Source organism: Rhamphochromis longiceps, linkage group LG3, assembly GCF_057381845.1.
Source record: "Rhamphochromis longiceps isolate RC_006_pf linkage group LG3, R_longiceps_female_GT1.1, whole genome shotgun sequence".
Lineage (NCBI taxonomy): Eukaryota > Metazoa > Chordata > Actinopteri > Cichliformes > Cichlidae > Rhamphochromis > Rhamphochromis longiceps.
The window spans coordinates 52,655,886-52,678,900 of NC_140559.1; the positions used below are offsets into that span (position 1 = coordinate 52,655,886).

The 23,015-nt window shown below is 42.0% G+C and overlaps 1 protein-coding gene across 2 annotated transcripts in view; it reads left to right on the forward strand.

Moving 5' to 3' along the window:
• plcb3 (phospholipase C, beta 3 (phosphatidylinositol-specific)) overlaps positions 1-20,279 on the forward strand; it is a 58,423-nt gene extending 38,144 nt beyond the window's left edge. Inside the window, exons 8-34 of one of the 2 annotated variants that reach the window (XM_085400315.1) lie at positions 6-106; positions 205-371; positions 799-945; positions 1,037-1,194; positions 1,401-1,483; positions 1,754-1,838; positions 4,337-4,484; positions 4,638-4,736; positions 4,819-4,892; positions 4,978-5,074; positions 5,275-5,359; positions 5,917-6,041; positions 8,335-8,489; positions 8,575-8,736; positions 8,826-8,925; positions 9,067-9,171; positions 10,035-10,138; positions 10,236-10,371; positions 10,813-10,854; positions 11,002-11,111; positions 11,217-11,317; positions 11,485-11,641; positions 12,364-12,440; positions 13,027-13,116; positions 13,216-13,273; positions 13,429-13,515; positions 13,890-20,279. In XM_085400315.1, coding sequence (XP_085256441.1) covers positions 6-106; positions 205-371; positions 799-945; positions 1,037-1,194; positions 1,401-1,483; positions 1,754-1,838; positions 4,337-4,484; positions 4,638-4,736; positions 4,819-4,892; positions 4,978-5,074; positions 5,275-5,359; positions 5,917-6,041; positions 8,335-8,489; positions 8,575-8,736; positions 8,826-8,925; positions 9,067-9,171; positions 10,035-10,138; positions 10,236-10,371; positions 10,813-10,854; positions 11,002-11,111; positions 11,217-11,317; positions 11,485-11,641; positions 12,364-12,440; positions 13,027-13,116; positions 13,216-13,273; positions 13,429-13,515; positions 13,890-14,201 — 3,165 coding nt within the window. In that variant the 3' untranslated portion in view covers positions 14,202-20,279. The remainder of the gene's footprint in view (positions 1-5; positions 107-204; positions 372-798; positions 946-1,036; positions 1,195-1,400; positions 1,484-1,753; positions 1,839-4,336; positions 4,485-4,637; positions 4,737-4,818; positions 4,893-4,977; positions 5,075-5,274; positions 5,360-5,916; positions 6,042-8,334; positions 8,490-8,574; positions 8,737-8,825; positions 8,926-9,066; positions 9,172-10,034; positions 10,139-10,235; positions 10,372-10,812; positions 10,855-11,001; positions 11,112-11,216; positions 11,318-11,484; positions 11,642-12,363; positions 12,441-13,026; positions 13,117-13,215; positions 13,274-13,428; positions 13,516-13,889) is intronic. The other variant, XM_085400316.1, reaches the window with a different exon arrangement.
• The last annotated feature ends 2,736 nt before the right edge of the window (positions 20,280-23,015 follow it).

The window sequence follows — 23,015 nt, forward strand, 5'->3', positions numbered from 1 at the left end:
TTCAGTCAGAGGGAATAAAGCCAGATGATATCACCTGGGATGCCTTCCAGAAGCTTCTGGACAACTTATGTCTTCGACCTGAGATCCAGAGCATCTTTGAGGAAAGGTGCGCTTTAAGGATGCTCTAGCTATAGTCTTAGGATTTCTAGTAAAACTCTTGCGTACATGTTATACACTCGGACTCTTATTTTGTCTCTGCTCCAGTGGCTCCAAGAGGAAGCCGTTCATCTCTTTGGACCAGCTAATGGACTTCATCAACCGCAGGCAGAGAGACTCCAGACTAAACGAGGTGCTCTACCCCCCACTGAAAAGAGACCAAGTCCGACAGATCATGGAGAAATACGAGACCAACACCAGTCAGCTGGAGAGAGGTCTGTAACTCTCTGTGTGGCATCAGGCTTTTATTCAGAGCTGAATCAGTGGATATGATTGGTTGTTTTTAAAACTGACCTATTACAATTTCATGTCTTTCTCCTCAAACACGCATGTTGTTTAAAGTGCTGTATGCACTATAGTTCTTGATGACCCTGATGAAGCGATAGCAGGCCAAAAAACGTTGGTAAAGTACTAAGGCTGTTCTTTATCTGTGTTATTATATTAATAAACCTGTGAACAAATTAGCAGCACAGCCATAACTATGTTAGTCCGCGATCTGCGAGATGATTGGCTGTCCTGCTGCAGCGATCACATCTGGCTGCCCTCTGCGCCTGTTGATGCCTCTCCTAAGAACAGCAGTCTTTGATCTGTTGGGATGTTTCCGGCTGTTTTGAAACGCTGTCATCGCGTTCTTTCTTGCAGACCAAATCAGTTTGCAGGCATTCAGTCGGTATCTGGGGGGAGAGGAAAACACCATCGTACCTCCAGAGAGGCTGGACATCATCGACGACATGAACCAACCGCTCTCTCACTACTTTATCAACTCGTCACACAACACGTACCTCACAGGTGTGACATGTAAACGGCATGCATGCAAGCGTGATGGTTCATTTGCTGGGCGCCTTTTGGTTCTGAACCCATAGCTCTTCTCGTATCTTAGTGGGCCAGCTGACCGGGAATTCTTCGGTGGAGATGTATAGGCAGGTGCTGCTCACCGGTTGTCGCTGTATTGAGCTGGACTGCTGGAAGGGCCGACCACAAGATGAAGAACCCTACATCACCCACGGGTTCACCATGACCACTGAGATCCCCTTTAAGGTGGGAGCTGCTGCAGAAATGTCACAGGCACAATTCTGCTCTCTTTGACGTTTTTGGTTTCCTCTTCATCAGCTTGATCAGTTGCAGTTTTGTGTCATTTTTTACTCTTGTAAAAAATTTAATGTGGAGTAATTTTCAACAAACAAAACCTGTGCTGAGGGATTGTGTCCAGTTTTGAGTTTTTATCATTCTTGTCTTGACTGCAGGAAGTGATTGAAGCCATAGCAGAGAGTGCTTTCAAGACCTCGCCATACCCCGTCATCCTGTCCTTTGAAAACCACGTAGATTCGTAAGTTGCACGTCTGTGTGTTTTGTCAGGAGTATTCAGATGATTTGGTCTTCTGCAGACTCTTTGCATTAGGGATAAGCACAGCACGCTTGAGTTCAGGTTATTTAATACCAGACCAGATGCAAATCCAATCCTTTGAAGGAAATGCTCGCTCTGTAACATGTGCAGTGTTCAGAGTGCAAAACATTCCTAAACCAATGAAGGGTTTATTGGGTTAATGATTTTTAGGACACTAAACCAACCAACCAACCATTTCCTCTGTCCTTTCAGAGCAAAGCAGCAGGCTAAGATGGCAGAGTACTGCAGGACAATCTTTGGAGATGCGCTGCTCATCGAGCCATTGGAGAAATATCCAGTAAGTCATCTCTGATGTGGATGCTGAACTTTTCCCTCAATTTGCTGCTGCCACACTTGTAAAAGTACCGAATTTCCCAGAGGAACCCACCCGAGGGATTAATAAAGTTTTATCTTATCTTAAAAGTGTAAAAGTCCAAATGACTCCAGATGTCTGAACAGATCGGGTCACTGCTGGGCTGAAAAACTTGAAGCTTTTTTCCCCCCGTTCACCCAGATAGAACCCAAAGTTTCTAAACCCTGCACTCAGTGAACAGTGTATTAGCAAAGACAGATAACAGGCTTCTAGCTGTTTCATGTGTACTCAGCCTTTTTAATGGGGTTTATAATGAAAGGTAACATCCCACGAGCCTGAACATAGCTCTAGTGCATGACTTGAAGACCTCCATTTATACCAGGTAGCCAATGATCAGCCTAGATTTGAATCTTTAGCCATGTACTTGTTTTATAATCAGCTCAGCGAGGGGGTTCAGATAAAAGCAAATCAGCAAAAAGGATAGAGCATCATCTTGGTATATACTGCACTTGATGGTGCTATAGGCTAGAAGTTGGCTTTTGATGTTTTTCCACGGCTACAATGAGTTTTTAAATGATAATTAGCAGCACCCTCATGTAGTTCCACATTCAGTGGTGTGAATGCGTGGGGGGTTTAGGTCATGTGTTTGTTTTTTCAGTCTAGTTTTAGATGATCACTCTTTCTCTCTCTTTCTGAGTCTCTCTGTTTCTCTAAAAATATACAATTTGTCCCTTTTTATTTATATAACAACTTTGAAGTTTTGTTTTTTTTTAGTTTTAATGATTACATTTGCTGTTCCTCAAGGCAAATTATTAAGACACTAATATCTTTTTACTCGTCTGTCACGGTGTTACTCAACTTACAAACCATCAAATACGATTGCACTCCTTATGCCGATCAGCTTGTGACCTGACCCGTCTTGGCTTTTGGTTTCACAACGCACAAACAAACGAACAAGAAGTATCAGCTGGTTCAGTCCCAACCGATGGCCTATAAAAAAATGTAATTACCAAGGTAGAAACATCTCATCATGGGCTCTCTCACAACCTTATTGTTGCAAAACATACTAATGGCACTGGTTACAGAACAATTTCTAAACTATTGAAGGTTCAAGCAAACACTGTTGAGGCCATAATCCAGAAGTGGAAATGACATCATTTCACCATAAACCAGCAACGACCAGGTGGTCCCCACAAGATCTACAGAAAGACCTGCAGTCAGCAGGCACCATTGTTTCAAAGAAAACCATAAATCATGCAGTCAACCGCCATGCCCTGTATGCACGCTCATCATACAAGGCTGAAGAAGCATGTTTAAAGTTTGCTGAACAACATTTAGACAAGCCTGTGAAATACTGGGAGTCTATAGTCTTGTCAGATGAGACCAAAATTGAACCATTTGGATGCAATAAGTCACACCATGTCTGAAGGTTAAAGGGACTGCATTTCACCCCGAAAACACCACACCAAGAGTGAAGTTTGGAGATGTGAACATCACGGTGTGGTGTGGCTGTTCTAGCAAGCAGCACTGGCAAGCTTCAGATAAAAGGAAGCTAACAAGGAAGGATGGGTGAATGGAAAATGTACCAAGACATTCTTGATTAAGAATCTGCTGCCATCTGCTAGGATGATGATGATGATGATGAAATGAGGATTGATGTTGCAGCAAGACAATGATCCCAAACACACAACCAAAGAAACTTAATTTGTTTTAGAGAAAGAAAATAAAGCTGCTAGAACGGCCCGGCCAATCACCTGACCCGGATCCAATTTAAAAAATCAGGATTTGAAGAGTGTTTGTGTGGATGAATGGGCCAAAATCACACCTTAGCAAAGCATGCGACTAGTTTCTCCATACAGGAGGCTTTTGCTCAGTATTAAATACATTTCAGTAAGCGCGTTCAACACTTGCATCACTTGCTGACATCTGGTGAGAATTTCACGTCAATAGCACCTTTAGAGATATATTTACTTAGAAAATTGGAGGAGTTTCAACACTTATTTTAGCCTATGCATTTCTAGTTTCAAGAGTCATAGAGGCCAGTTTAACATTACCAAACTGTTGAAAACTGTGACCTTGTTTGCTTTGCTTCTTTTAGCGCAGACTCATTATTCATCTCAGATAAAGGCACATGTGCTTCTTTTTATTGCTCAGCTCATTCAGTCAAGTAAAGATAAGAAAAGATGCTTTATTTATCCCCAAAGCTAGAAAATTACTGTGTTACATCACCTATAACGTTAACCGTAGAACAGCTCGAAGTAAAGTAGAATAGCTTGAAAGAAAAGCAAAAACCAAAACGATATAATATGATAAAGAAAAAGGGCAAAACTTGCAGAAAAGAAGGAGCACAAAAATCGTATTTTCTAGTCAAATATGTGTAGCTCTAAAATACCTCTTCTCATATTTAAATATCAAGAAGCTCGTCAATGCGACTACATTATTCTCCTCCCTCTGACAGCATGGTGTTATCCTTGTGATTTTAGCTGAGCGAAGGTCAGCTGCTGCCTTCGCCGCAGGAATTGATGGGGAAGATTCTTATCAAAAACAAGAAGAAACATCACCATCACCGACCCTCTGAGAGTGGCAGCATAAGGCGCAAAGAGCCAGGGGAGCAGTCTTCGCCTCACAACGGTAAAGTGCAGGCAATCACCCGTTCTCCCCTGCTGGGATAATAACATCAACTTAGCCTTTGTAATGTGGTAAATGATTGTAACTGAAAACGAAGTTGATGTAGACGATCAAAAGAATTCCTGTTAAGCTGATAGTTTGCTGTTGCGTGTGTAGACTGCCCTCTGACAGAAGAGGGAAGCCAACTCCTGTCCAATGGAGAGGAAAAGCTGGCTGAAAGGATGGTGAAAGACTCCGAGCCTCGGAAGTCCATTGGTGGGTTGAAGAAACAAAGGATCCCAGCACATTGTAGAAGTTGTCTTATGTAAAGTTACTTTTTCTAATCACACCCTACCAGGAGGTGAAGGAGAGAGCGAGGAGGAGGAGGAGGACGAGTCGGTGGCAGAGCTGAAAAAGCCAAACTCCGACGAGGTAGGTGCCAGCAAGAGGACTGATGGATTGTTTGACTGGCTGGTATTAGGCTGCTTTATGGATTAGTGGTATCTGCCTCCCGCAGGGTACCGCCAGCAGCGAGGCGAACGCCACGGAGGAGATGTCAAATCTCGTCAACTACATTGAACCCGTCAAATTTAAGACCTTTGAATGGGCAGCTAGTAAGTGTGTGTGTGTGTGAGTGCTTAACGGAAAAGGAAGGATGCATTCACTTTATCAGGCAAAAACTGCGAGTGAGAGGAGCAGCCGTGTTTATGGTGTAGCTCATTAGCCAAACAGACTCACTCGCAGGTAGCATCATCTTGTCACAGGTTATTCTGACTTGTTTTTTTCCCCCTTTGCTTCTCATTTCTTTCAACAGAGAGGAAGAGGTTCTTTGAGATGTCATCGTTTGTTGAAACCAAAGGCATGGATGCCCTGAAGAGCTTCCCTATAGAGTTTGTTGAGTATCCTTGCAAGCTTAAGTTTAAAAGTGGTAAAAAGAAGTATTTGGGCAAGGTTTAAAAAGTACAATTTATGGTTTCATGAGAATTTACTTGCTGAATTATTATTTACTGGGTGTACTGACTTTCTCAAATCTTAGGAATAAAGATTAAACGCACAAAAACTGCTGGTAGGCATACTTTCCTGTCTGTGTAGTTAGGCGGGCTAGCTTTTCTCCCTCATTTCTAATGTTCGTGCTTCAAGTTAACCGCCCATCAGACTGTAGCCTCAGTTTTAGCGGACATTGAAAGTAGTATCAGTTTTCTCATCTGACTGTAGAAAATCAACCAAACAACTGTGTTTCTCTAAATATCAGCTGCGCTGTCAGTCCTTCTCAACAGTTTTTGACATTATTGATGGAGGAAAATGTCTCATCTGGTTTTGATCTCGACCTTAGACCAAACACCAGTGACTCTTTTTTTCTGGTGCAGTTTACAGTGTGTAATAAATAAATAGTTTCTGCACATGTGCAACACTCTACCTCTGTATACAGTGTTAATCCTTAGCAGGACTCCTCCAGGTACAATAAGAACCAGCTGAGCCGAATCTATCCTAAAGGAACAAGAGTAGACAGCTCCAACTACATGCCTCAGCTTTTCTGGAACGTCGGATGCCAGATGGTGGCGCTAAACTTCCAGACACTTGGTAAGTTGTGCTACTTTTAGTCTTGGACATAAAGAAACTGGATGTGTTTAAAAGTTAAGCCTAAACTGTAAGACAGCAAACCCTTTGCATTCACATCATGGAACAAATTGGGACTAACTTGGAACACCAAAAAGACTCAAGTATTCAAACCCTAACCCAAAAAATAGTGATGATGTCCTATAACTTCAAACTACCCTCATTCTACATGGAGCTACTTTTATACAGGGTGGGCCATTTATATGGATACACCGTAATAAAATGGGAATGGTTGGTGATATTAAAGTCCTGTTTGTGGCGCATTAGTATATGTGAGGGGGCAAACTCCTCAAGATGGTTGATGACCATGGTGGCCATTTAGAAGTCGGCCATCTTGGATACAACTTTTGTTTTTTTTTCAATAGGAAGAGGGCCATGTGACACATCAAACTTATTGGTAATGTCACAAGAAAAACAATGGTGTGCTTGGTTTCAACGTAACTTTATTCTTTCATGAGTTATTTACAAGTTTCTGACCACTTATAAAATGTGTTCAATGTGCTGCCCATTGTGTTGGATTGTCAATGCAACCCTCTTCTCCCACTCTTCACACACTGATAGCAACACTGCAGGAGAAATGCCAGCACAGGCATCCAGTATCCGTAGTTTCAGGTGCTGCACATCTCGTATCTTCACACCATAGACAATTGCCTTCAGATGACCCCAAAGATAAAAGTCTAAGGGGGTCAGATCGGGAGACCTTGGGGGCCATTCAACTGGCCCACAATGATCAATCCACTTTCCAGGAAACTGTTCATCTAGGAATGCTCGGACCTGGCACCCATAATGTGGTGGTGCACCATCTTGCTGGAAAAACTCAGGGAACGTGCCAGCTTCAGTGCATGAAGAGGGAAACGCATCATCATGTAGCAATTTCAAATATCCAGTGGCCTTGAGGTTTCCATTGATGAAGAATGGACCCACTATCGTTGTACCCAATATACCACACCAAACCATCACTTTTGTTGGTCCAACAGTCTTGGAGGGATCCATCCAATGTGGGTTAGTGTCAGACCAATAGCGGTGATTTTCTTTGTTAACTTCACCATTCACATAAAAGTTTGCCTCATCACTGAAAAAAATCTTCTGCGTGAACTGAGGGTCCTGTTTCAATTTTTGTTTTGCCCATTCTGCAAATTCTGTGCACCGATCTGGGTCATCCTCGTTGAGATGCTGCAGTAGCTGGAGTTTGTAAGGGTGCCATTTGTGAGTAGCTAATATCTGCCGAAGGGATGTTCGACTAATGCCGCTCTCCAGTGACATGCGGCGAGTGCTACGCTGTGGGCTCTTGCTGAATGAAGCTAGGACAGCCACTGATGTTTCTTCATTAGTGACAGTTTTCTTGCGTCCACATTTTGGCAAATCCAACACTGAACCAGTTTCACGAAACTTGGCAAGCAGTTTGCTGACTGTAGCATGGGAGGTCTCGTAGGGTGTCTTGCATTGAAATCTGCTGCAATGACCCGGTTACTGCGTTCACCAGATATCGACACAATTTCGATCCGCTCCTCACGTGTTAACCTCTTTGACATGTCAATGGCTATGAACAAAGGGAAACTTGTAAATAACTCATGAAAGAATAAAGTTACATTGAAACCAAGCACACCATTGTTTTTCTTGTGACATTACCAATAAGTTTGATGTGTCACATGGTCCTCTTCCTATTGAAAAAACAAAAGTTCTATCCAAGATGGCCGACTTCTAAATGGCCACCATGGTCACCACCCATCTTGAGGAGTTTGCCCCCTCACATATACTAATGTGCCACAAACAGGACTTTAATATCACCAACCATTCCCATTTTATTACGGTGTATCCATGTAAATGGTCCACCCTTTTACATGCTTTACATGCAATGGGACTCAGAGTGGACAACAAATCTTCATGCCACACAAACATTGTCCCCCAGCACAGGCTGAAGCCACTCCATCGTAGTGTTTGCTTGGATTGAACTGGCACCTGAGTATGGGCAACCCATTTTTTACTGGCCTTAATGGTGACAAATTCAACCGGCCTAAAATTAAGCTTTGAGTGAAAAGATGCTAAATAAACCCTGCAAACACCTGGTGGCACCATCTAAACGCTCTAACAATTATTAATAGCTATGAATAATATGCATTTATCATTACTGTGGTTTATGTATTTGTAAAGTTGTTTTAATTTGGTTGTCTTTCAAAGTCTTTAGTCAATTAAAGGTTGGAATTCTGATGCTGGTTGATACCAATATCTGCTCTGTTTTGTTCTTCCTTACTCTTAGACCTTCCTATGCAGCTGAACATGGGTGTGTTTGAGTATAATGGCCTGAGCGGTTACCTGTTGAAGCCAGAGTTCATGAGAAGGACAGACAAACACTTTGACCCTTTCACAGAAAACATAGTAGACGGCATAGTCGCTAACACGGTCAAAATTAAAGTAAGACATATCTGAGTTCAGTATTTGCAATTTCGTTGCTCCCGTGAGTGAAAAAATGACAAATTTGTAACCCAACATCTACCAGGTGATCTCAGGCCAGTTCCTGACAGATAAGAAGGTTGGTGTGTATGTGGAAGTGGACATTTTTGGACTTCCAGCTGACACAAAAAGGAAGTACAGAACCAAAACATCTAATGGGAACTCGCTGGACCCTGTGTGGGATGATGAAATGTTTGTCTTTAACAAGGTAACAGACGAACAGAGCAGGGTTCGCATATCTTTTAAACCTTTATCTCTTGCTCTCTAAACTTCTCTCGTGGTGTCAACACTCTCCAGGTGGTCCTCCCTACACTGGCCTCTCTGAGAATAGCTGTGTTTGAGGAAAACGGCAAGTTCATTGGACACCGGATTCTCCCTGTTTCGGCTATTAGGCCGGGTAAGGAAATAAACACTCTTGGCATCAAACAGTCACTATCAGAGGCCATCACTGATACTTTATTTGCACTCAGTGGGAACATCGTACATGGTCTTTTACCATCTGTACTAACGTCAGTTATTTATTTCTTCCTCCTTCTAGGCTACCATTACATCAACCTGAAGAATGAGCTAAACCAGCCGCTTATGCTGCCGTCACTTCTGGTTTATACTGAAGCTCAGGACTACATCCCTAATGAACACCAGGGTAATGACACCATGCAAGCATCACTCTGGATTAATATGTCACACAAACAGGCTAAAAATAAACTACATCCACAAACCTTTGAGGCATTTCTCTTTTCTTCTTGCATTCAGCAACGTTTGCCAAATATATCCTCGACCTAGCTTATAGATAACACTTTTAAAGAAGCAACTTTTAAAAAATAATTAGTAGCAGATTTAGCTGTGTGGTCACCTGACCACCCTGAAGATGACACTAGCCAGCACATGTTTGTGTATAGTTTTGTCTCTAGCCCACTTGCATATGAAGGTGTTTTATTATTTGGTCAAGCCATGCTTCAGTGTTTGGATCTGGATTTTTTAATTATTATTTTTTAATTACTTTCATTTTCTTTATATGTATTGTATCTGTTGAGCAATAACTTTTTGTGGAAATACTTACTTATCTAAGTCTCATACCGTTTTAGCTAAAAAAACAGAAGTAGAAATTGAAATTGTTACCTTTAGCTAACTTTTAGCTAACATGTTTGTCTTCTCTGTTTGTTGGCTAGTTGTTATGATATGATATACATGGCAACATGTGGCTTTAAAGGAACAATTTTAATAGTTTAAGGTTAGTTTTGAAATTCACTTATTTACTGTTTTCCTGAAATTAAACTGTTTACTCTACAGACATGAGCGGTATCAAAGTTAGCAACCAGCTAGCCTAGCTTAGCATGGCAAAATGGAGGGCAAAGGGTAGCATGACTCCCACAAACAGATTTAAAAAATGAATCTACCCTGAAAATGAAAACTATTCTCATATTATTATTTTGTCAGCCATGTTTACAGCTCTATAAGTTACACTAACCTGTATATTGTTTCATGGATATCTGTGTGTGTCTTCAGAGTATGCAGAAGCTCTCACCAACCCTATTAAGCATATCAGTGAGAAGCACAAGAGAGAGACACAGCTAGCTAGTCTCTTAGAAGACAACAGTGAGGTGAGACAGGTATGTTGATCACATTAGTTCCCCCACACTCTACTTTTGCTTTCGCCTGTACACTTTTATTGTAGGTTTTAATTCATTACATGCCATTTTCACCCAGCCTCTCACCAACCAGCCCAAAGAAGGAGAGAACAAGAGAGAACTCGGTCCAGGATTTGGAATCCCCTCCCCTTCCCCAACACCCCACCTCCCCCCAAAGGAAGATCCCCCTGATGTCATCAAGTTACCTGCACCAGGTAGTCACAAACCTTATCTAAATGATTAAGTATATAGATTCTACAGGCCTGCACATGTGTTTGCTTGTTATAGTTGCATCTATAGCGTAATAGAAATTGTGATATCTTGAAACTGTATTGCTGTGTATTAGCACTGTGCAGTCTTGGTCCAAGACTCTATTATATGTTGAAATTACCTAACGAAATATATTCACATATGTGTCTTTGATAAAGCTGTGAAATGACCTACTTTCACTGTGTGTGTAATTCATCCATGTCCGCTATGTCAGTTTTTCACAAGTTAAAGCGTCAGGCTTTTCAAAATAAGACTTTTACAGTCCTTTTTTTTTTCTAGCAGGGGCATCAAGTTCTGTTTATTTGCATCTGAGTCATTTGTCCATCATCCATTTCATGCGCCCTGTGTGTGTGTCTCCTCTTGTGTTTATTTCTCTTTGTGCGTAGTACAATCTCAGAAGGAGGACCTCATAGGTACTGTCCTAACAGGTAAGGTCATCCCAGCTTATTCATTTCACTCATTTCACAGAAATCTCACACACAGCTAAGTGTGCAAAAATTATTTTGTGGTCAGGCTGGCCAAGATGGAAATGACAAGTTTACAGCAATATTTACGCTGGTTTGTGTGTTTGTCAGATGTCAAGGTTCAGTCTGTAGAGGAGCTGCAGCAGAATAAACATTATGAAAAGCTCCTTAAAAAACAAAGAAAAGAACTCAAAGAGCTGCGCAAGAAACATCTGAAGAAGGTACGCACAGACGGATTTAATTATCGAAACTAGTAATTGAAGTATCAGTTTGTTGCTTGTTGCCTTTGTGCTGCAAAAATAAATTGGTTTTTGTGGTTTGTGTAGGTGTCTAATCTAAGTAAGGACCAGAAAACCCAGCTTCAGTCTGACACCCAAAGGAAACGCAGCCAGATTGAGAAACAACTCAAACGCAGTTTCAAGAAAAGGTAAGGATGGACATGGGGGGTAACTGGGCAATTTTTCCCCTGATGTTGGGGGCAAAAATCCTAAAATATGAAAAAAGGAACCAGTGATGGAAAATAGTTTTTCAAAAGAATGCTAATGAAATGTGTTAAGGAGATACTGAAATTGCTTACCTGAAATTGTACCTCAGTGAGTCCCAGGAACTGGTGCAGAGCGAGTTGGCTGCCTTGGATGATCTGGAGAAGCAGAAGAATCAGCTGAAAGAGATTCACATGCAGCAACTCCTAAAACTACGTGAAGAGCTTTTTGCAATCGAAAGAGAGAAGCAAAAAACACACCTGCAAGAGGTAATCTCTCTCTCATAAACGCACACGCACAGCTCTTGCATGTACAGTGCTGTGAACTACTAGTACTTCCATAAGATTTAAAAGGGTAATTGTAATTGGTAAGCACATGCCAGGCTGCTAATCAAGCGCACTTGATTATTTATCATCAGGTACTGTGAAAACCTCCAGAAAAGCGAATGTTTTGTCAGTTTTCTGTGCTGGAGCATTCTCGTGTGTGTTAACACAATGCCACGATCTTCAAACCGTGGAATGCTCAGAGAAACTGCCAAAACTTCATCTCAGGCTCTGCAGACCTCAGTTAGCGTGTTAAATGTTAAAGTTTATGACTCACACCCAGCATGGTGGTGGAGGTGGGATGATTTGGGTTTGCTTTGCAGCAATAGGACCTGGGTACCTTGCAGTCACTGAGCTAACCATGAACTCCTTTGTACACCAAAGTATTCTAGAGACAAAAGTGAGGACATCTGTCCAAAAGCTAAAGCTTGGCTGAAACTGGGTCACGAAACAGGTCATTGAGCTCAAGCACAGCAGACAACCTACAACAGAGTGCCTGAGTAGTTGTGTCACAATGCTCCAATCAAAGTCCAGACCTCAACCTGGTTGAAATGCTGTGGTGTTACCTTAATAGAGCTGTGCATAAACAAATGTCAGTGATTTGAAGCAATGTTGTAAAAAGTGCAGTGATTTGCTAACAGGTCGTCTTTTCTGGGCTGTGTTTCTAGGCCCACCAGAAGTTGAAGGAGATTGCCAGTGAATGCCAAGCAGCTCAGGTGAAAAAGGTCAAGGAACTATGCGAGAAGTAAGTCAGTCCATTTCTACCACTGGGGGGGATGTTGCGTGTGTCAATCATGCAGGCATAGTGTGAATGTTCACTGCTAGACGGACGAAGATGTATGTCTTTTTAAATGTTTTAAAATCCCACCAACGTTCCTGAAATCAGTACATTAAAGGACTATTAAATGGATATTAAATGCTGGATGCCACAGCAGCTAAATGTGACTTATGGGTCATATGTGTCTACCGAACTGAAAACACCACATCTGAGCACCAATATTGTAAAAACCTCTGCACCAATTTTTTATAATACACTTGTTTGAGTCAACAAAGTGTAAAATGCAGCAGCCAGACGTCTTACTGAAACCAAAAAAAGAGAACACTCCTTTTTTAGATTTATTTCTAGTTTTTGTTTTGTTTTTATTATGTTATTATAATTTAACATGAATGATCAAATGGAAAAAGCTGAGTCAGAAGGAATTTGTATCAGATGTTTGGGGGATGACAATCTCCTTTTAGCTACTATGGTATATTTCATTTTTGCTTTATCTGCAAGATTGATTTGATAGTCCTTGTTTGGACCTACTATCTGTGTGTCACTGTGTCTGCAGGGAGAAGAAAGAACTCCAGAAGATCCTGGACAGGAAACGACTAAACAGCATCAGTGAAGCCAAGAACCGTGAAAAAGACAAAGCTGAATCGTAATAATTTTTTTTAAGCATTAGTAAAGAAAAAGTCAGCCTTATCTTAAAGAATTGAATTCCTCACTCTTCTTTTCATCCTTATATTTTTCTCTTTAGGGAACTGAATGAGATCAACAGGAAACACATTCAAGATTCTGTCTCTCTAATCCGTGGGGTAAGTACTCGCCCTAGCGCACACACACTTCATCTTTTATCACCAGCAGTCCATTTTTCTTGTTTATAGCTCATATTTCTATTATTGATATCAACTTCAAAGCACTTCCTCTGTCTTTGTTTTTTTTTTTTTTATTATTCCTTTCTGTATCCCAGCTGGAGGAAGCGCAGACCAGGAGAGACGACAAGCTGCTGCAGAGGCATCGGGACGTCCTACAACGCATAGACGAGGAGCTTCCACAGGTGAGCAAAAGAAGCGAGACTAAAAAAGTTGGATCTGCAAAAAATCTCCAACTTGTCCAAAGTTAGAAATACATGTAGCAACAATGCTGGCATCTCTATAAATAGAAATAAAAAAATGACAAAGATAAGCCCAGGGGTTTATTTTTAAACTCTCACTTTAGGATCACAAAAATGAAACCAGTGCGGAAGTTCTTTAAACCTGCATTGTTTCTAGTGACCAGTAGGGGGCGGCACCACTGGTTGCAAATAGGAGATCGGCTGTTTACTGATGGTTACAGCTATCTTTTATATACAGTCAGTTTCTTTATTCCAGTCATTTCCTGTTGTAGCTGAAATGAAAATGTGTTAACATTTTGCCTCCGTGTCGTCTGCAGCTTAAGTCTCAGTTGGATCGGAAACTGGAAGAGGAGTATCACCGCCTTCCCGAGGAGATCTGCCAGCACCTACAGCTCGAGCTGCAAAACAAAAATCTCCAAAAGAACGCGCTGTTCTCCGCCTTGTCCAATCATAGCAGTCCCAGTACAGGCTCGGGCCCGCCCTCCAACTGCTCCACGCCCTCTAACTCGTCAACGCCCAGTCGGAGCACTTTGCACAGGAGCCGGGACAATAGCACCGTCTCTCTGGCCGATTCCACTTCGTCGTCCACCACGCCCGTCTTGTCAGACGCAGAAATGTCGTTCAATTAAAACTTTTACTCGTTCAAAGGAATATACAACAGGGGTCTATAGTGATTGTAATGTGGGATAGTAATGATGTAGAATATTTACTAATTTTATTCTTTCTTTTTAATCCTGACCTTTTTTGGTCTTGTCTACAGAGCTATATTATTTTTTATTTTGGCCGTTTTTGTCAGAAAACTCATTGTGGATTATGTTGGAATAATTCATAAGAATCGTAACCAGAGCTGTTTTGTTTCATTGTTCTTTTCTTGTCTTGCTTTTAATGTCGCCCCCCCGTCATTCCTATTGTTTTGTGTGGTCAGTCATCTTTTTCCCAGGCTTATAATGGCTTTAACCTCTTTTGTGGACGTTTCTGGAAAGCTTTAACCTGTGCAGAGGGGGGAACATAATTATAAACCACATAAGTAGCTCCCAGCTGCTGAGAGTAATGGTAAAGGGGTACTTCTCATTACAAATTTGATCAGCTTTATTTCTTCACAGCTTTATCTCCTTGAGAAAGACGGGGAAAAGGAAACAACCAAAGGAGATTTTTATTTTTCCCAGTTGTTATGAGGTTAGAAAAATGCATCCCAGATGTGAGCATGTGAGTATCAGGACGGATAAAACGGGAAAAGGGTGATTTTAAAATTACATTACAGCTGAACTTTTAGCTGTAATGACAGTGGCTGACCAGCAGGTGGTGCTACAGCCTTATCCATTTTATTTTTTTTAAATTGGTGATTTGAGCTGTCTGTGCATGCAGCCTGATAATCCTATTAGACTGTACCCCAACACACACACCTGCACATGCACACCTGGATTTGCCGCGTCATCGGTGGGGATGAAGCCTCTGCCCTTTAACCCTCCATGAAATTGCAGCCAATGAGGAAGGAGCAGAGGAGGGAGGGGGCATGAGCGCACATCCATCTGGCTACAAATTATGAGGGGTTTTGGTGACGCAACACTCGCTTTCTAAAACATGTGGGCATCTCTCTCGACACATATACACAGTTTATTAGTTCAGAAACCCAAAGTCTCTAAAATCCTCATCCCATCCAATCTGCTCCACATAGATGCGTATTTAACGCACAATAGGGACAAATCAAAATAATTTTTTCCAAATATCAGAGATTACGACACTCAAGGGAATTCGAGTGTGTATGTGTGTGTGGCCAGAACTTAATCTGTTGATGAGGCATCTGCTTGTGGGGACAGTAATACTTCCTACTAAATGGGGAGAGTTGGTGTGTATGCACTTCTGTTGGTGCAGTTAGTTTGACTGGAGAAAGACATCAAAAGCTAAAGTAGTGTCATTACTGTAGACGACAGTCTGATGATGACACAGAGCGGCACTATGACATCTTAATGTAAAAATGCACTCATTTTTCTTCTTTTTTTTAAATTAAGGCTTTCTATTAGCGTGGTATTAATTATTTAATGCTGCTTGAACTTCACTAAAGCCTCAAAAATACCACTTGCATGTTTCCATTTTTTTTTTTAAATGGACATAAGGTACATGTACATTTTATGTTAGCTTAAATATGCCCTTCCCACACGGTTCCTTCACTGTACTGGATAGCCAAAAATGGTGTGTGGCATTGTGATGTACAAACTGAATGGTACATTTAAGTTAAATATCAGTTTCTGTCTCTAGCAGAGCTCCCTGTTTGGCTGTATATATTTTGATTTTTGCTTTTGATTTTTTCCTCTTTACTTTTTTGTCAGTTTAACAGCAGCGGTCTTTGTTTTCTTTTCTCGTCCTCATCGAAGGGGGAAACGATGGTACTTTCTTTGGGTACCGTGTAGGTATTTAGCTTTATGTGAATTTTACTACTGACCACAAGTGCTGGTGAAAGATGGAGGTGAGAGAGGTCAAAAACGGCTGAGAAGAGAAACGTGGGTTTCATTTAAATGTTTTCTCAAAGAAAATAACTATTGGATGACGTTTTGGGAGTCCTGTCTTGTCCTCTCCTGCGTCCATCCTTCGATGAGCACTGGCTGCCTGTATTGTCTGTCTGATTGCCCCCTTCACACACATCATGTAAACTGTCATCTTTTGAAACTGAATTTTATACAACCTTTTGTCTTTTATTGTGATTCAAGTCTTTATTGATGAAAGACTGTGTCTATTCAGGCTGCTGAAAAATGAAACCCTTCATATCAAGTCCCCCATCACAGACTCAGTATGTGTGTTATTTTTTTGGCATTTTAATATATCTGACGATTTAATGGCGCTGTTCTTTGTTCTCAAAAAGGAAATCTCTGAAACTAATAACAGTTTTGCTTTGGTTGGTTTTTCATATTGGTCAACAGTAGGATAGCCGCGACAGGCTCTGATGATTTTCTGTGCCATGCTCCACAGAGTAGACCTACATGTGCATGCTTATTTGTGTAGTGTGTTATAGATTTGAGCCTTTATTTCCAACGTTGGTCTCAGAGGTGAAACTCACCAGTCTCAAATAATTTTACTTGCCAAAAATATCAACATACTCCTCGCAGATCGTCTGTTTTAAAGGTCAGCTTAGTCCAAGCAATTTAATTCATTACTTTTTATAGTGCCAAATCACAGCACAAGTCATCTCAGGGCACTTTACATAGTAAGATCGAAACTCTATAATATTTTAAAGGGGAAAAAAAAACAAAGAGTTAAGCACTTGGCAACAGTGGCAAGGAAAAACCCCCTTTTAACAGGAAATGACCTCTGGCTTGACTACGCCCACTGAGGCTACCCATCTGCCTCAGCTTATTGGGGCTGAGGGAGGAGCAAAGAGAGGAAAAAAGCACTGAGAAACAAAAGTCAAACACATTCCATATCCAGTTAACACTATCTAATGTCCTTGAACATCATAAAGTCATGACTATTGGGTACTCGAGGTTTTTCTATTCCTGTTTTTGAGGAGAAACGTACATCCCATTTTTCATCTCTTTATGTTTAAATGCACTTTTACTCTATTTTATGTGTATATAAAAACCTTTAGTTCCTGTGACGCCGACATCAATGCAACTACTTTCTAAGGATTTTACTTTTTGTGTAACGTATCAGCCGTTGTTTATTTTGTGTACAAGAAAGGTTTTCCTCTTTGCACTTTGAGCTTGGATTTATTTTGTACTGTTCTTTTGGGTTTTGGATGGAAAATGTCATCGCATCCTAAATGAGTTTTTAGATTTTAAAATTTTAGTGAGAAATCAAACACAAGTCATGCACCGCTTGCCAGAAGTGACATTTCTAAGCAGATCTGAGATTTCCATGTGGAACTCCAATTTAATAATGCAACTCTTTTCTCTGCTGTTTGCAGGAAATGTATCTGTGTATGCAAGTGAATAAGTAGGCTACAGTATTTCAAATTTGTTTTTTCTTTTTGTGCAAAGCTTTTGATATGTGGACTCTTACTCTACTGTAGAAATTCATGTTGTCAATGGCTTTACAGATGATGTACAGTGTCTTTATAGATGAGCTAAGACAAAGATTTTAAAACTGTTTACAGATGTCAGCTTAATATTAATTTATTTTAAGTATATGGGTGGGATCACCTTCTGAGGCTAGGGGGAAAAGAGGAGTCGTCCAGTCTTCTTAATATAACGATTATAGGATGTATGTATCTCCTCCTTCATGAGTGGGCCAGTGTTTGCACGAGCATCGTCACACACTGAGATTATTAACATTTTATTATAAATCCCAATTCTTGTGATTTCCACATTTTTCATCCCCTGCAAGTGCAATGTTAAATTGTCCATGTGTGTTTAGGTGTCAACATATGTCGCCCATATGTAACTTTGAAAAATTTGTATCGTTCGTGAAATTTTATTTGATTCACCCCTAAATATGGAATGAAGAATTTGAAAAAACATCACCGGCCTGGCAACAACCACCAGTAAGGCAGTGAAATAATTATATTTTGATAGTTTGGCATGTAAAGGGTAGCAAGTGAAAAAGAAATGTATTTGCATAGTCTATTTAAAAAAAAAATAAATAAAAAATCAGATCCGTACAATAGTTAATCAAGAAATTATAAAAATCTGTGTTAATTTTATAATTTTCTTAACGGTGTCTAGGTCCAACAGCTAACATTTTTCCAGTTCTTCAAGTTTGAGTAGATGCCTAAATGGGAATATATGGCCCAGTATATGGCCCAGTTGAACCTTGTGTTTATAGCAGGTTCACAAATGTTGCTGATCATATAGAATTTCTATGATGAAATCCGCTGTTAGCATGCTAATATTTGCATTTAGCCCAAAGTATTGCTCTGCTGATTAGTCTGACGTCAAGATTTGACATTTTATTTTGATCCGACTTTAAATTATATTGGTTTAATACTAAATTTGAATGCTAAAGAATTAGCATCTTTGCTAGTCCATCCATCCATCTTCATCCGCTTTGTCCGGGGCCGGGTCGCGGGGGCAGCAGCCTAAGCAAAGAGGCCCAGACCTCCCTCTCCCCAGCCACCTCCTCCAGCTTGTCCGGGGGAATACCAAGGCGTTCCCAGGCCAGCCGAGAGATATAATCTCTCCAGCGTGTCCTGGGTCTGCCCCGGGGCCTCCTCCCGGTGGGACATGCCTGGAACACCTCACCCAGGAGGCGCCCGGGGGGCATCCTTGTCAGATGCCCGAACCACCTCAGCTGGCTCCTTTCATATGGAGCAGCAGCGGCTCTACTCTGAGCCCCTCCCGGATGGCCGAACTTCTCACCCTATCTCTAAGGGAGAGGCCAGCCACCCTTGGGAGGAAGCTCATTTCTGCCGCTTGTATCCGCGATCTCGTTCTTTCGGTCACTACCCACAGCTCGTGGCCATAGGTGAGGGTAGGGACGTAGATCGACCGGTAAATTGAGAGCTTCGCTTTTACACTCAGCTCCCTCTTCACCACGACGGACCGGTGCAGCGTCCGCATTACTGCAGCTGCAGCCCCAATCCGTCTGTCGATCTCCGGCTCCCTTCTCCCATCACTCGCGAACAAGACCCCGAGATACTTGAACTCCTCCACTTGTGGCAGGAACTCATCCCCGACCCGGAGTGGGCACTCCACCCTTTTCCGGCTGAGAACCATGGCCTCAGATTTGGAGGTGCTGATCCTCATTCCCGCTGCTTCACACTCGGCTGCGAACCGTTCCAGTGCGAGCTGGAGGCCCTCACCCGATGAAGCCAACAGAACCACATCATCTGCAAAAATCAGAGATGAGATTCTGAGGCCACCAAAGCGAAAGCCCTCCGCCACTTGGCTGCGCCTAGAAATCCTGTCCATAAAAATTATGAACAGAACCGGAGACAAAGGGCAGCCCTGGCGAAGCCCATCTTTGCTAGTCAACGGGCTATTAGAGTTAATACGGTGGTCAGATTTTTTACACAGTTGATAAAACTCTAAAGAAGTCTTTTAAATTATAACTATTTCCTCAATCAGGATCTTTAATTCTTTACCGTGACACTGTTTTAGTCGAGTGCATCATTATGCTGCTTTGGCACACAGTCAGGGAAGAGAAGGCCAGTCTGTGTGCTAATGCCGTTAGCTAGTTTCCTTCCCAAAGGCATAGAGCCCCTGGGTTGTTGTTTTTTTCATGTCAGCTTTGAGCTGTAACCTTTTGTTTTTGTCCCACTTACCTTAAAAAATCCCATTCAAACAGACCTGGACACTACTGTGTTCTGACACAAACACATTAGCATAACGCTGGACACTGTTCACTTTAGCATCATGCACAAACACTGCTCAACTTTGTTCTTCGCAGACATTTGGTGTGACTCTGCTCCCTCAGGCCAGCCCTACAGCTTTTGGCTGTTCTGTCCTCCCTCCCTCTTCAATTCCTTTTGCCTCAGTGCCCCATTTCCTTGCCTCCAGTTTCACCCAGTAATGAGACCATCTTTCACTTTTGAACCAGTTTAATCAAAAACTGCAGCTGTGTTTGTACACATCAGTTAGTGACAGACAGCATGTGATATATTAGACAAGATGTGTAGCCAGTCTTGTTCACACTGTGTATGTAGTGTATGACTGTGAGATATAAAGGGAATACTATACAATGATCTGGATGTAATGCTACATTGTTCGTTCATAACTGATATAAGACTGAGCATTGAATAATAAATGTCTAACCTCCATTGATGGGCTGTAAACCTTTCCTGATTCATTTGGTTGGTTTTTGCGATGGATGGTAATTGTTCACCATCACCAACAAGTCTGCAACATCTTCCTTTCTGCTGCTGGTTAATTTGACATTAATGTAGTTTTTTCCCCCAGGATTTTGAGGCACATACAGTGCCTTCCATTCATTTGTAATGAAAAGTGTCTATTATTTAACACCTTTAGTTGTGTAATGGGTTTTGAGTTAATTGAATATGACTGAGGCAGAGCATTGCCTTCACATCCTCTTGAATTCAGACTATTTACAGCAAGTAGAGATACTGAATTGCCAAGAGAAACTTCCTCAAGTGCTGTAGTACTAAACAATAAACTGTTGTGCTTGATTTTAATATAATCTATCCATCTATTCAACAGTCTTTTTAACCACCCATCCAACCAGGATCACAGTGTGGCTGGAACTTAGCCTTGCTAACATTAGAAGGTAAGGCAAGGTAACCTGGAAAGGATGACACTCCATCACGGGTCCAACAGTTTTCACTTTACTAATACACTAATATGTTTTTGTTCATTGTGGATTAAAATATTCTGCCAGTCTAACTGCTATAGTGCAGGTACACTTTGTAAATCTGTGGGTATCCTTTGGTGTCTTTTGGATCCAGTGGGTTGTAAGGTGGGCCGCTGATATTCGAGCCACTTTCTCAAGTCTTTTCTGATCAGTTTTGAACTCTGGCAGGGTGCATTGACCTGCTGAGAGAGATTGCTGCTGCTGAGGAGTGCTGTTGCCTCCCCAAGTTGGTACTTAGTCTACAGCAGTGTTTATTAGGGTAGGAAATGTCAAAGCAACGATGGCAATGATCTGATAAGAACAGACAACAGAGGAACAGCTGTTGTTCAGTCTGTACTTGGGTTTGAGTGAATCCATAAGACACTACACGAAGTGAAAGAACACTAAACTTGGTGAATTTACTGTATTTGCCTCTGAATAGTAGAAAAGTCAAAGTATAGGATACTGTAAATTGGAAATACCCAAGAATGGTATCATCTAATTAGGTGAATCTAAACAGGAAAAGAATGATTGAAACGGACAACATCATTTCCTTAATCTTCATCATAATCGGTGCCGTTCCGCAGCTGTGCCTCACCTCTGACCTCTCTTTAGGAAACAATCTGCCCAAGGACATCAATAACAATATTAACATCATAAAGACATGATCAGAGCAGACAGGCGCAAGAGTCTATCCTAAAGTCACCGAGTGCTTGAATGAAAAGTAAAAACACATCCCATGTGGGGGAGGTGGCCTGTCTTGCTTTAGAAATAGCTCAAGATTAATGCGACTAACCTTGTGGTCTTGAAGTAACAAAAATGTCAGTCATTACTCTCTCTGAGCCTGCCTGGTTCACTCAGTATAATGCACACATGTTATTGCCCTGATGCATTATTAAGAGAGAGCAGCCTTCAGCCTCCCCTCTTAAAAGTAGTCGTTTTATATCTGATAGAGCACATGGCACCAAAGCAGTTATCCTTGTTGGATATTGATCTGGTCAGATAAGTAGCAGAGGGATTTGTTAATCAGTTTCAGCTACTTTGGTGTGAATGAAATCAACGACAGGCTCACTAGAGGGGCAACAGCACGATGCACGTGGAGGCCACTGACATTTTTCTGTCCTCATCTTTTCTGACTGTTTTTCTCTCGTTTTGCATTTGGCTAGGGTCAGTGTCGTTGCTGGTAGTCACTCCAGAGGTTGCACAGGTGGACATGGATGTAGAACAGGGGTGGGCAACTCCAGGCCTCGAGGGCCGGTGTCCTGCGGGTTTTAGATATTACCCTGGGTCAACACACCTGAATCACATGATTAATTCGTTACCAGGCCTCTGGAGAACTTCAGGACATGTTGAGGAGGTCATTTAACCATTTGAATCATGTGTTGGATCAAGGAAACATCTAAAACCTGCAGGACACTGGCCCTCGAGGCCTGGAGTTGCCCATCCCTGCTTGGGAAGGTCCTTAACCCATCATCAGGAAGTGTATCTGCTCCTCCTAAACTGCCAGAGCTACAAAATGACCTCCAGCAGGCCACTGGTGTGAAAGTCTCTCACCAAGCAATCAGAAATGGACATACTGAGGGTGGCCTGAGAACCCGACGCCCTCTAGTGGGTCCTGTGCTTGCAGCCTGATTGGCATGGGTTATAAAATACCGGTATTAGCAGATCTACCAGTGGTGCTCTGTGTATTTCACAGATGAGAGCCGGTTCACCCTGAGCACACATGATAGATGCGAAAGGGTCTGGAGAATGCTGTGCTGCCTATAACATTGGTTAGCATGACCTGTTGGTCAGTGATGGTCTGGGGAGGTATACCCATGGAGGGATGCACCGACTTCTACGGGCTAGGCAACAACACATTAACCCTGCAGACCCTACGCTGGTGCACGTGGTCCCGCATTCCTCATGGTGCACGACAATGCTTGACCTTATGTGGCAAGAGGATGAAGGATTCCACTGACTCGTCCCCACACTTACTTGATATAGTCCATCCATATCAAGTAAGTGTGTGTGTAACCTGACCCCCCACCCCCCCACCCTGCCAGGTTGCACCTCAGACTATCCAGAAGCTCATTGATGTGGGAGGAGATCCCCCAAGAGACCATTATGGGGCGATCGTGGCTCAAGAGTTGGCAGTTCGTCTTGTAATCAGAAGGTTGCCGGTTCGAGCCCCCAGCTCCGACAGTCTCGGTCGTTGTGTCCTTGGGCAAGACACTTCACCCGTTGCC